A 13,864-nucleotide genomic window follows, 5' to 3' on the forward strand; every position below is an offset into this window, starting at 1 on the left:
CACACCATTCACCCACATAGGCCAGGTACTGCATAAGCCATGCTTAAGTTTTAAAATGTTGAAGTGATAGAATATGTTGATGAAAAGACAAAAGCAAGCTAGAACTTAGTGGCAGAAATGTGAAAATTAGGCACTTTTCAAAAAACATTGCTAAATGGAGATTAAGCAGTAACGAAAGCAGGGAAACCAGTCTAAGGAGCATTCAGCTGTCCAGATGAGCAGAGATGGGATCATACAGTGCTGGCATGGAGCGCAGGAAGGCAGCTCTCATGGCCAGTAAGATAGGCCCATGGCCCGGATGGTGGGAAGAAGACTAATGAAGGTTTGGAGTTGGTGTTTGATGAGGTACAACTGAGAGAAGAAGGGTTGCGGAGACGATGCTTATTCAATACATCCAAGTACAAAGGTTAAAAGGGTAGTAGAAAGCTGGTGCTCCCAGGAGAGATGTGGGCTAAATGTATTTTGGGGCACATCTGGGCATTACTTACTCTCTAACTGCTATGAACAGTGCTCCACAAGAACCACCTAACGCGACCGGAGCTTTCAGCAGGCAGCTGGTCACATTTCATACAGTTGGGAAACAGCAATAGCTTCAAGCAACCCCAGTTCCCAGGTTGGGAGAAGGAAGAGCCAGTGGGCACAAGGAAGAAGTGAGGTCTGGAGAGATGATGCCCTTACAGGCAAGAGACCTGTTCACCAAGTTTTCACATGTATTTGAAAACTGATTCCTGGATTAGTAACTGTCTGACGCTGGTAGGTATAGTATAGATGTGGGAATTCTTTTTGACCAGTAAAAACGGATCATGGAAAAGCTTACATAAAACCACTGAATGTTCTCAAACCCACTGAATTATACTTTCAATTGTCAAATGGTGTAGCATGAGCTATACCCCAATAGAGCCATGTGACCACCAGGTTTTGCATGTGGAGGTTACTGCTGACTTCAACAGGGCAGTCTGAGTGGGGTGACAGCAAGAGCCTACTTGGGATTGTGGAAGACAGAGAGGAACGGAGTGACAGCTAGGGAGGAAGGGAGCGTGTTTGAAGACAAGGCAGTTTTCTGTTAGGAATGATCAATGCGAGAACAAAGGCCGAGGGTGCTAGAGCTCAGGAGAATAACTGAAGCAAAGTTATCTTGTCGCCAGAGGGGACGGGACCCAGGTAGGGAGTGGAGATGGCAGAATAACACTAACAGGAGGTAGGGCAGTGTGTGGAGCTCATGTGAAGGAAGAACTTGGAACACAAGAGAAGCGTGCTGAGTGTCACCAGGCCGGGCTGGGGTTGTACAGAGCGGCGTTCCTGAGACTACAACATGGGATACAGAGTGTATTGCTGAACACCAATATGTCACTTTATTTGGATTATTTTCCCATCTGTCACATACCTGTCAGTCAATGTTTACACAATGAGGAAAATCAGCCAGAACTGAAAGCAACTGACTACATCAGTTGATAATTCTGAACCCTCTTAACACACATCAGTTCCTACTTGGTAGAGACATCTTTAACTCATTTCAGTCTCACGACTATTCTTAAAATCAGTGTCAAGATTGTCACATCTTTAAATACAGATAGAATTGTTGGAAGTACATAATTATATATATACACACATACAGAAAAATACAAGACTAACTTTTCCCACAATATTTAATTTATACACTACTGTAACTATATGCAACTTTTGAAGACAGGTTAAGGGGACAAGTCACTGGTTAGAGCAAGTAAGTAGTTTGGTCCAATATTATCTTAATGTAATGGTTTTTCGCTCCCTCCCTTTGATGTGACAACATATTATGACATACAACACATGCACAGTCATTCACTTATCAACATATGAGTAGACACCACCCAGACAGACATGTATACCCAGAGGGTAACCAACCACACACAACTGATAAGGCTATGATACAGCTCTGCAGCATAAATGGTCAACACTGCTGATCCTAAAGTGAGCACCATATATACATCTGAATATAAAAACCAGTGAAAACCAAACACATGTGGGTTAGTTAAAAGGTGCCATTCCAAGGCTATACACCATCACAGGAAAGGGTATTTACATTACTTGGAAAACAGCTGCAACAGAGTTTATTGCCAATGCCCTTCATAAACGTCTCCTACGTTTAATACAGATGTTCCGCTCACTATCTATGTGAACCACACATCTTATTTCTGGCCCTTTATAAGATCCCTGCTCAATAATTTCAAGCAAATATGTTCTATGGCTTCACCCACACATCTATTCCCATAGCTTTCAGTTCTAAATGTCACAATGACTAGAGCTGTAGCTAAAACAACTAGCTAGCCTAGGTCTATAAAGGAACATATCTTTAAGCATCATTTTTACTTAGTATAGTCAGGCACACTGAAGTTCGTAGTTCTGAGTAAAGTACACTAACCCCAAAGTAGAAAAGCTGATGTGTGCTGAAGAAGCTATGCCTGACATGTCCCTGCCCGCTCTCTGAGTCATGTGACCACATGCACCTCAGTCACAGAGCCAGGACAGGCTGAAGAGTTGTGGAAAGGGCCTGGGGCCCAGCCACACCTGTCACCAAGGTTGCTAAGGACTTCTTTCAAGACCCCTTGGGCACAGTGTAAAAAACAGCATCTGGCTCCTTCCAGAATTAGCAATCTACAATACATCATATCCTACAAGAGAAAATGTTGTGAGAGATGATTATCTGGTCAGAAGTAGTCTTTGTACAGGAAGAGCCTAAGTGAGAATCTCTGATTATCGTTGGCAGGAAGGCAAAGTGGAAACACTTCCAGGACGAAGAGCTCCCCAGTGGCTCCGTCGTGTGCACTGCATGTACAAATTCGACCCTCTGCTATGTTCATAGCTTAGCTGAGCCAAATGTTGCCAAGGAATGAAAATAGCCAAAGACAATCTAATTACTAAACTCCTGAAAACAAACCCAAGTGAGTTTTGTTTCATTTTACTTTGGAGTTCTGACTTATCAGGCCCACTATTTTCCATGCAGTTTTGAAGAAACCCCATGTGCCCCACAGAAGGCATTTACATAGATCTTTTTGATCAGTCAGACAGATATATGCTCTCTAAGTCTAGGTAAGACATGAATTCACCTCATCACATTACGAAAGATTGTCTGCTTGTAATTCACTACAGGGGAAGCTGCCTCACATATCTAAGTAGCGGATCTCACCTATTACAGAAAAGAAAATTGGTGTCATTGAAATTTTAAGAGCCCCAACTTTGTTTCATACTACAGCTTAAGACAAATAGGTGTGGGGATGTTCAAACCGTGGTTCTTAGGTTCTCAGTGCAGATGCTGGGTCCTCTGCTCTGCACAGGCCCTGGATGGCCAGATGGTTGCTCTCTCACTCCCAGGCCTTAGGACATCACCACGTTATTGCTTTGGTTCTGTCTCGGGCACCAAAAAGTGTGCCTCAGAGCACGGAGTTTCCCTATCACAGAAGGTCAGGACAGGAATTTGGATTTTTTCACAAAGAAACAGAAGCATTTTTTCTCTCTCTCTCTCTAGGTTAAGTGCAGAACATCAAATTTCTAAGTGCTCCATTTACAGTAGGTTCCAAATATACAATTTAATCCTGATCATCCACATCAAAACTATAAATGTAAAAATGACACAGTAGACTCTTCGGCTGGAAAAGAAAAGCAGCATCTAGCAGCATGCACAAGGACCATGCATTGTCACGTGGTCAGGACAAAGGAAACGGTAACAAGTAACTGCTCAGCACACCACTGTGGAGGAACGGAAAGGCAAGGCCGGAGTGGTCGGCCCTGAGCAGAAGCCCGTAGCCTGAGCTGGGGTCAGATGACGTGGCAGCAGCTGGCCTGGCTGGAGGCACACAGTAGCCCCTCCTTAGGGTTCCGCTGGATGTTCACAGAGATGGTCTTTTCACACAGAGGTAGCTGGAGCACGTTGTTCCTCAGGTTCTTACTCTTAATCCGGTCCAGTTCTGAGATGGGGTCTGCTACGCGGTCCGAGAAGAACTGGATGGCGCCCACGGCAGGGGCTGGGCCAGGCCCAGGGGCACTGATGCACATCTTCCAGGCCGACTTCTCCTGTACCTTCACGCTGGAGAATGCCAGCGCCTTCTGCGGGTCCAGGAGGTACTTGGCGCTGCCATGCAGCTGAGAGCCCAGGCACAGGCTCACGAGTTTGAGGCTCTGCACAAGCTCACCAGCACCACGTGGTGGCTGCGAGGAGGATGAAGGTGAGGAAGAGGACGATGAGCAGCCTGGCCCTGCACAGCGCCGAGAGGAGCCAGTCGCACCAGAGGGGTTCCCACCTGTGCCACCCGCTGGTCCCCCACCACCGCCTTGCTCTCCCGGACTGGTCTTGTCAGTGCCACCACCGCCCTCACTGGGCTTGCTCTGGCCACCACCATCTCCCTCGCTGCCCGGGGGCCCCTCACTGCTGTCACGTCGATGCCAGGGGTAGGAGAAGGCACCATCCTTGTCGAGCCGCCGTCTGCTCTCAGAGTCATCATCACTGGTCTCCGAGCTGCTGCAGCTGGAGCCGCGGCCCTGGCTCTTCCGGCGGTGGTAGCGCTTGTGCACCGTGCCCGGGGACGCGATGTTCATCTTGAGCCGACTCAGCTTGGGTGGCAGGTTCTCATCCATGTCAAACTCATCATCAGACTCGCCTTCCTCAAAGATCTGGTTGAGGACTGGAGCACTCTTCCGGGACGTCAGGCGGTTGGTCACTGACGGCTTTCGGCGTAGCACCACTTGTGTGGAGAGGGACATGGGCTTCTTGTCCTCCTCGTCTTCCTCTTCATCCTCCTCAACCCTGAACAGACATTTCCGCCCACTCGCCGTGGGTTTCAGGCTTGCAGGTGGCCCTGTGGCAAGTGCTGGTCCAGCCAACTCAGGGAGGTCATCTTTCTTAGCAGAGTCACACAGGCCTTTGTTCCTGTGGCCATTGAGGACATTGTCAGCAGCCCGAGCGGGAGATGGAGGGACAGTAGCGTGGGACAAAGGAGTGGCTGTGAGGTCATCCTCAAGGTCTTGGGGCACATCAATTTTGGTTGGCCATGACTGCCTATGTAACAGATTGAAAACAAAAAGGGTCATGTAGTCATTTGTAGACATTGGGAAAGGTAAAAATTCAACTGGGACAAAATCCAGGCAAGAAAGGCCGTGCAAGCCCATACTGTAAAGTTTGGGAGTGACCAAGACCACAGAAACCACTCTGAGGCAAAGATGAAAGCTTTTATATGAGAAAAGCATGAGCTACGAGGCTGACTCTCAAGAGTAGAGTACAGCCAACCTGAGTTTCTAGGTAGTGGGCTTTATAGGTCTTTTTCACTTGGGGGAAGGTGAGGAAGGGAAAACAATTCATTTGTTAAGTTGAATAAAAAAGGTTCCTTTAGGGCTGGAGGGATGGCTTAGTGGTTAAGGCATTTGCCTGCAAAGCCAAAGGACCCTGGTTCAACTCCCCAGGACCCACATTAGCCAAATACACAAGGGGGCACACACGTCTGCAGTTTGTTTGCAGTGGCTGGAGGCCCTAGCACACCCATTCTGTCTCTCTCCCTCTTTCTCTGTCAAACAAATGAATAAAAATAAAATAATTAATAAGAAAAAAGATTTATAAAAAGGTTCCTTTAGGGGAGATCTAAGATAGCCAGGGTATGAGACCAGAACTGTGACCAGGAGACTTACAAGATAAGGGGACAGGAAGCTATGACCTGGAGTCATTGTTAGGCAAGGAAGGGATAATGGCTAGACAGCTTCTTGAGGAATGTGGGCAATCCACTTCCTTGTGCCTCTGTCACCATTCTCTGTCCTTGGTGACTCCATCTTGGGAGCACATCCCAACCTAACACATCTCATATCCAAATCAATCAGTAAGAATGCTAGAAGGCTGGCAGTTTTCTAACATGGCTAAATGGCAATTTATCACACCACAGCTGTCAAGAAAGGAAAATCGGTGAAGAACAACTTCATCTTTCTATACAGAAGCTTTGCATGCCAAAAGACAAACTGAAGAATCACTACTCTCCAAAACGTCAACATCACAAATTTTGTCTCTTTGGTCCTCACATCACCACCTCTAAAAGTTTAACAGTGCTAATGAAATTCACCTGCAAGTCCCAGTACTAATTTTACATGACATAAGAGCTCAATACTTATCAAAATAAGTGGGAATGGTTGAATGGATTTAAACATGAGAATACTAGAATGAAAGGCTGATATAATAATAGCATATATAAATCTCTTCTCCAATAAATAAACTTACTAAGCATAATAATATTTACATAACAAAAGTACTGGATAGCAAAACTATCATTTAAATTTTGATTTTATTCCCCATTTGAAGTCATCTAAGTGACTCCAATAAGAACACCACTTAATAGGCCAGAGGTGACTTGAAAAGAAAGCTTGGGCCTCTTAGGCCCAAGGTGTACCAGAGCTACTTGCAAACAGTCACTTTTAGGAGGGATAACCCAAACTACAGATGTTACAGACAAGCCCTATGAAAACCGACTTCTTTGTTAGCTAGCTTAGAAAACCTGTAACTTTAAAAAAAAAAAAAAACTTTTTAAAAAGACAGCCTGGATACAAATACCCTGTTGGGGTGAATAATGTTATGCCCCAAGTCATAGAGTGTTACATAAAAACCATAATGCCAGGGGTGGGGTACCCCACAGTGAGTTACTTGGTCAGGGAGACCCCTGAGATTCCCCAAGCAGTATAAGCTATTGCCAAGACTCTTGGATGCCCACTAGAACTAGATGGTGAGACCCTATTGCTGAAGACTCCACATGCTTTGTTTGCAGGACACTGAGAAATCAAGCTGGAGCTGAGCCAGAAGTCTCCTCCCTGCTGAACAGCTACCACAGTGCTCAAAATTGCTATGCAGCTTTCTGGGGTAAAAATATCAACAAGTCTTAACCAACAGTGGACCCTGCAAGCTACTTACCTGGCCAACCAGGCAAGATATGCCGCTAGTACAATAGTGACATGGCTGTTACAGAATAACCAAGTGATTTCTTATTGGATTTGAGGCCTGCTCCATGGAAGGGAATTCATGTTTGATACTGCAAATCTCGTCAAAAACCTATGGCTGGGAAGGTAACAGGACCCAGAGGGGAGAGGACCTACCTCTGTTGTCTAGCTAAATGGATTTAGTATTCCCACCAAATTGCCCTCTAAATATGTTTATGCCCACATATTCATGGGACTCTCACTTTTGCTAAGACAAACTTCTCTTTTCAGATAGTGATGACCACTGGGGAAACTCAAAACTTGTCAAAGAACTGAGAATAAGCAGCTACTGAATGTGCAGTACTATGGTGCAGGTTCTGGGGCCACTGCATACGAGCCAGAGTGTGTGCAGGACTACTCAGGAAAACAGCTATATCACCAGTACACCACCAATTCTGCACCAGGCCAGAGTGCTTCAGTGGCTGTCACTACGTGACAAGACCTGCATAATACTTAACCTGTCAACATCCTTCATGGACGATGGAGAAGGGCAAAAAAACAAGGTACACATCAAAATGAAGGAGGGGATGGTTGGAAAGAAGAGGAGGTTCAGTGGAGAGTGAGTGGGGAGCAAAGTAGGATGGTGGAAATTATGAAAATCTTTAATAAAAAATACAAAAATTATCTATTTTCACAGTGACATTTTCATTTCATATCAACTGTATTGGCCTAAAAATAAAACCCAATTAAGTCGATAGCTTCAAAAACTGCCTAAGGATTTTCCAACAGATGTCTCTCCCCCAGCTCAGAGCCTCATCCTATCTTTCAAGGAAGGATAGAGCTATCTGTTAGAGCCACTGCTGGTAGCTTATGACAGGTTAAGTATCCAATGGTGTTTCTTCAGCTAAGATCTGTTTCTGGGAAAACTCCGTGATCCTTCACCAACACAATCAAACCACCTCCTCGAGCCTCATGTTCCTGCAGAACTGCATACAATGAGTGGCACCACTCCCAATATAAGCAGCTTCTCAAGCACTGAGCAAAGGGCACAGTGCCTGAGCACACAGCTGTGCCCAACATGGCCACAGGCCAACAGCTACGCTGACATAAAAAAAAAAAGAAACTAAATACATAGCCATATTTACAGCACAGCACTGTGAGAAAATCATGTCTTAATGGAAGAAGACTGCAATACAAAATGACAAATGAATCAGACTGGGTTGAGTTCCCAGTGCAGGGCAGTTTGGAGGAATAATTCATTGACACTCACAATCCTATTAGGTGCTCTGATTACCTGCTTCTCTGAATAGGAAATAAGAATGACAGTCACAGGGGCCTGAGGCCAGTGACTTCCACTCCCAGGGCAGGCAGGTACCACACAGGACTTGGGATGGGTGATCAACTTCATAGAAGCCCAGGTGAAAGGCAGCCACACACAGCCAGGTCTAAGGACGGTACATATGCTAACTAATTCATCTCCCTCCCCACCCCAGAGTTTATCTTACAGATCAGGCAGCTCAATAAGGGAGAGGAAGACATCTCTCAAGGCAAAACAGTCAATAAATCAACTAGCTATCTAGTTCACCCATCTCTGCTAGCCTAACATAGTACTGAGAAAGGGTAATTATTTGCACAAAATGTCATCTATTCTTATAATTTACTCCAAGTAACTAAACGAAAATTCAACATTGCTCCTGGAATAAATTCTTAAAGGAAATGATGGATTAATACATCAGACTTGGAAACTACCTGGCAGCTACTGCTCAAAGTGTCTTCTCCAGTGTGTCCTCCCAGCCACTGAGCCCAAGAGGAAGGCATCCTGGGGACAAGAGCCAATATCCTCAGGCACATCAGATGAGCCTAGAGTGACCTCTCCCATAAGACCGGTTGTATTCATTCAGCATTTCCCCCCCCCCAGCAGAATTATAAACCATTTTTTTTTTTTTTTTTTTAAGATTTTAAAAATATTTTATTTTATATGTTAGAGAGAGAGAGAAAGGCAGATAGAGAGAATGGGCATGCCGGGGCCTCTAGCCACTACAGATGAACTCCAGACACATGTACCACCTTGAGTATCTGGCTGACATGGGTACTGGGGAATCAAACCTGGGTATTTAGGCTTTGCAGGCAAATGCCTTAATTGCTAAGCCATCTCTCCAGCCCCAACTTACAGTTTTTATGCTGTAAGTTTTACATTTTGTTAATCCAAGATAAACCATTTTTTAAAAATCCTCTATTTGAAAACGTTAACTCACTAAAATCAGTGAAGGGATTTTTCTCACCTAAACTGGGCCTTGATGTTGCTAGGGCTTGCCGATCTGGTCTGTATTTCTTTCTCTTGCTTTTCTCTCAGGATCCTTTCGGCAAGCAGGAAGTAAGTGGCTGTGATGTGGTTATATCTGTTGGTTTCCAGGGCTCTGAGGAAAGCAAGACGAGAGCAAATAAATGTAAACCACACAGATAGGTTTGGGTTTTGTTTATATAAGAGTAAGTGGATTTAAAAAAGTATATAAGATAATGGAATCTGTGACTGGGAAGCTTTAAAATTATGCAAAATATGCAAACCAGATAAGAAAAATTTAGGTCACTACTGAAATTCAAACAAGCAATTAAAATAGATTCTCTTTAATAGTAATAAAAGGGGGGGGGCTGGAGAAATGGCTTAGTGGTTAAGCGCTTGCCTATGAAGCCTAAGGACCCCAGTTTGAGGCTCAATTCCCCAGGACCCACATAAGCCAAATATACAAGGTGGTGCATGCACCTGGAGTTCATTTGCAGTGGCTAGAGGCCCTGGCACACCCATTCTCTCTCTCTCTCTGCTTCTTTCTCTATCTGTTGCTCTCAAATAAATAGTTTTTTTTTAATGTAATAATAAAAATAAAAATCCTAGCCAGAGACACATCTTTAATCCCAGCACTTGGGAGGCAGAGGTAGAAGGTAGGAGGATTGCCATTGAGTTCAAGACCACCCCTAGACTACATAGTGAATTCCAAGTCAGCCTGGGCTATATAGCAAGACCCCACCTCAAAAAAAAAAAAATCCAAAATGCTGATAGCAGCTGGTGTACAGTTTCTGGTACATAGGAAAAGGAACAAAGCTTCCAAGAGTATGCACATTATCTGGAAATACAATCTGTACAGTTTCCATGTTTGCTGGGTTTATCTGCTTCCATTAGGAGAATGAAGGGTAGCCTATGCAATGCAAATGTGCATGGAAGCACTGGATCATCAGAACAGTTGTTCTTAGTTCACACCGCATGGAAGCACTGGATCGTCAGAATGAATAGGAATGTTCTTATTTCACATTCTGCAGTTACTGGCAGTTTAAACACTAGAGAACTGTTCATTCAACTGAGACCATGCCATCATCAAACCTCTCCACTGAGTAAAATCAATGTATTTCACCCATTTAAAGCTATGCTGATAAAGAATAACCCATTTGAGCAGGGTGTGGTGGCATATACCTTTAATATCAGCACTTGAGAGGCTAAGGTAGGAGGATTGCCATGAGTTTGAGGCCAGCCTGAGACTACATAGGGAATTCCAGGTCAGCCTGGGCAATAGTAAGACCCTACATAAAAAAGGATAACTCATCTGGTGGGGCTCTGTGCTAAGGAATTAATGCTCAACAAAGACATCCTCATTCCTCCTCTCTGGCAGGCCTCTCCTCACTTTGCATCAGGAGAATGCTTCAAAAACTACATACAGGCCATAAATATGCAATATTTTAGTGGCTTTCAGTACTTGGTGAAAATTCACAGCAAGCACTTAGGGAAGAAGTGATTCAGAGATCTCTCCTTACACAATTTACAGGAATGCAGCTAACAGGGGCAAGGCAAACCTGGGGTGAGGCTTGGGGGAGAGTCAAGGGAACCCATTCCCATGCCAGGAACACTACACATATCTGTGTAGACATACTCTACAATGGCATCGCGGTCCGCTATGTCCCCAAGCACCATGCGCTGAATGATACTGTTGTGCTCCTCCTCCGAGAGGTTCTTGTACGACACGAGAGGGATGTTGTACTTCGTGGCTGGTGAAGGGTCCACTCCCTGGAGCCAAGGGTGGTTTTCGATCTCTTCTAGAGAGGCTCTCCTCTTGGGGTCTCTCTGCAGCATCCGTGTGATCAGGCTGCAAAGGAAGGTAATGATTATTAAAGCAAACTACACACAAGAATTAGCAACAGTGACGATGAATTATGTCACCAACAGAAACAGTTTAATTAGGCTAACTAGCAGGTGAGACAGGGACTCATGAGAGTTAAAGTAATAAAACTCCAACCACAGGTATACTGATAAGCCAAACAAACATAGTTAGCCCCCTGTTGTCTAAATTAACTCTAAGTATCCACATTGTCCCTGCATCATGTGCTGGCTTGGTGGCATACCACACTCAGTGGTCAGCAATTGCCGAACGCTAGATCTATGAGCTAGTCTGTTTCACAGAATGAATGACCTGGTGCAAGTAACTGAAGAGCTATGGAAGCAGCTCTCAGAAATGGGTTTTAAAGGCACTGTGTCAGCAGAGGGAAAGCAGGGGGTGAAGGGCAGTGACTGCTCCTGCCATGCTGATTCAGTGAGGGGATGCACAGGCCACCTTCTTGTGGTAGCTGTGCCACAAAAACCCTGAAGAGAGCAAGGACTCCAGCTCAAAGCTGAATGAGAAATGAAGACATCCACTGCTCAGAAGAGGTCAAGACAGAGACTTGCCAAACTCAACACTGTCCATGAAAGTGGGATGGGTGAATTCTTTCCAAAGACTCATGGCTACAATCTGATTCTCACACAAACTGTGCTTCACATTAGTATCTGCATGGGACATGCAGTGAGGTGAATTTGAAATGGTTTCAGTGGGAAGCACTGTTGAGCAGCCAGGAGAGAATGTACAAATTCTTGCAAATCCTGAATGGTCTTCCTCAGTCTAAAGTAAGGTGATCTGTTTCAGTTTCAGGGCAGAGGAGATAGCTAATACAAACATCTAGCCAGTACTCAGCATCCCACGGCATCATCCCTTCCTGGGGAGAGAATAAAGTTACTATTACTACTTCGCACGTGGAGTGCTTCCTGTGTGCTGTAGCCCACACTGTGCACACTCCATGTAGCAACTCATTTATTTTTCATAATGCCCTTATGGAGTACATTCTACCATCCTCACATCAGTAGTAAACAGATTAAGCCCATGTTGGGTTCCATCTGAAGAACAAAATCCTCAATCTGTCAGATTTCCCCCTCACCAGCTGATATGAAAATCTCAAAACGTCGATACAGAAAAAATCTTTGAATTGGCAGCTATCATCTCAGCTGAGATCACTTAAAAATATCACTCACAAAGTGAATGAAATGCAAACATCCAATGGTAGCATTCCATTATTGCTTTTCTCACTACACACAGGACAGCACTGTGCAACACTATATGACAGATAAGAAATGTGAGTGCTCCAGTGAGGACTCTCCACAGCCACAGACCTCGGCTCTTTAGTCAGCTGGTGGGAGGAATAAAATCAGGAGACATTTGTTACTACAAGGTACTTATGAGACATCCTAAAATGATGTGTTAATGGTCCACTCAGGAAAGACAATCCCTGAGCTCTTCTCTGGAACTTGAAACAGCTCCAACTGGTTTTGCTTTGTGCTGCAGCAGAGAAGGAAGCTCCCAGGGCAGGCTGGGGCTCAGTGGAGTTCTTGAGACAAGAGCATGTAAGGAAGAAGCAAACACAGAGTGCGTACTCAACTTTAATCAGATGGTGACAGCCCCTCAACGCACCCAATGACATTAGAAACACTGAACTCACACATAAAAAGGAGCTCAAACCCTTGGGTGTTGAAGACCTACAAATATACGTGGCATGTCAATCACCTGCAGTTTCTGGTTCAGTGAGTGAGGACTTCCACACTTTTACTTACTCTTTACACTCCTTTGACACGTGGGACGGCACGGTGTATTTGCAGTCCATGATCATGGTCAAGGTTTCACTGTCATTGGCCTCTTGGAAGGGGGGCTGTCCACACACCAGCATGAATAATATCACGCCCAGACTCCATATATCTATACACCAAAAATATGGTTAATGCTGGACTAGTCAAAAAACCAAACACATCAAGAAATAGGCTAATGTGGTGGTTTGATTCAGGTGTCCCTCATAAACTTATGATTCTGAATGCTAAGCTGGTGGCAATTTGGCAATTGGAGCCTCCTCAAGGCAGTGTACTGTTGGTGATGGGCTTATGGGTTATAAAGCCAGCGTTTGGCACATACTGCTGCTGTTGTCCATCTGATGTTGGCCAGGAAGTGATGTCCACCCTCTGCTCATGCCATTCCCCTGCCATCACAGAGCTTCCACTCGAGTCTGTAGCCAAACCCTTTCTTCCCACAGGCTGCTCTTGGCTGTTATTTTCTGCCAGGAGTGCAAAGCTGACGGCAACGGCTAACAGTAACGTTTGATTCTGGAAATTAAACCATCCAGGGAAGAAAGATGCAGCCCCAGCAAGCAGGGAAGGTCTTGGTCTTGTCACTGAATTCACCTAGAACCCAAGTGAATGCCTGTCACAGGGAACGTCTGACAGAGAGGAACAGCAAGAACACCACACAGAAAGAATCAGACCAGGCTCACATCCCAGAACAGGACACTACCTACTCCCCCTGAGGTACACACCAGAGAAACTCTGGTGTTCACTGCCGTCAGAACAGACTCAGATTGTGCCTCTCAGTCAGCTTCACCTCGATCCTAGTGAGGTAACCAAGTCATGCAATTCATGACTAATTTCTAGATGAGAAAATGAAAGCTCAGAGATGAACAAAATAGGGCTGTGGAGAAGGCAAAACAAAAAGCAAACCAGGGCTGGAGAGATGGCTCAACATTTGAGGTGCTTGCCTGCAAGGCTTAACGACCTGGGTTCAATTCTCCAGTACCCACATAAAGCCAGATAAACAAAGTGGTCTAGAGTTCG

The 13,864-nt window shown here is 45.0% G+C and overlaps 1 protein-coding gene across 1 annotated transcript in view; it reads right to left on the bottom strand.

Moving 5' to 3' along the window:
- Positions 1-1,327: 1,327 nt before the first annotated feature.
- The window catches only part of Snrk (SNF related kinase), a 47,770-nt gene continuing 35,233 nt past the window's right edge, over positions 1,328-13,864 (bottom strand). The window contains exons 4-7 of the mRNA XM_045136551.1: positions 12,821-12,962; positions 10,836-11,048; positions 9,201-9,335; positions 1,328-5,029 (exon numbers count right to left, since the gene is read on the bottom strand). Coding sequence (XP_044992486.1) covers positions 3,793-5,029; positions 9,201-9,335; positions 10,836-11,048; positions 12,821-12,962 — 1,727 coding nt within the window. The 3' untranslated portion in view covers positions 1,328-3,792. The remainder of the gene's footprint in view (positions 5,030-9,200; positions 9,336-10,835; positions 11,049-12,820; positions 12,963-13,864) is intronic.

Source organism: Jaculus jaculus, chromosome 17 (genome assembly GCF_020740685.1).
Source record: "Jaculus jaculus isolate mJacJac1 chromosome 17, mJacJac1.mat.Y.cur, whole genome shotgun sequence".
NCBI classification, from domain to species: domain Eukaryota; kingdom Metazoa; phylum Chordata; class Mammalia; order Rodentia; family Dipodidae; genus Jaculus; species Jaculus jaculus.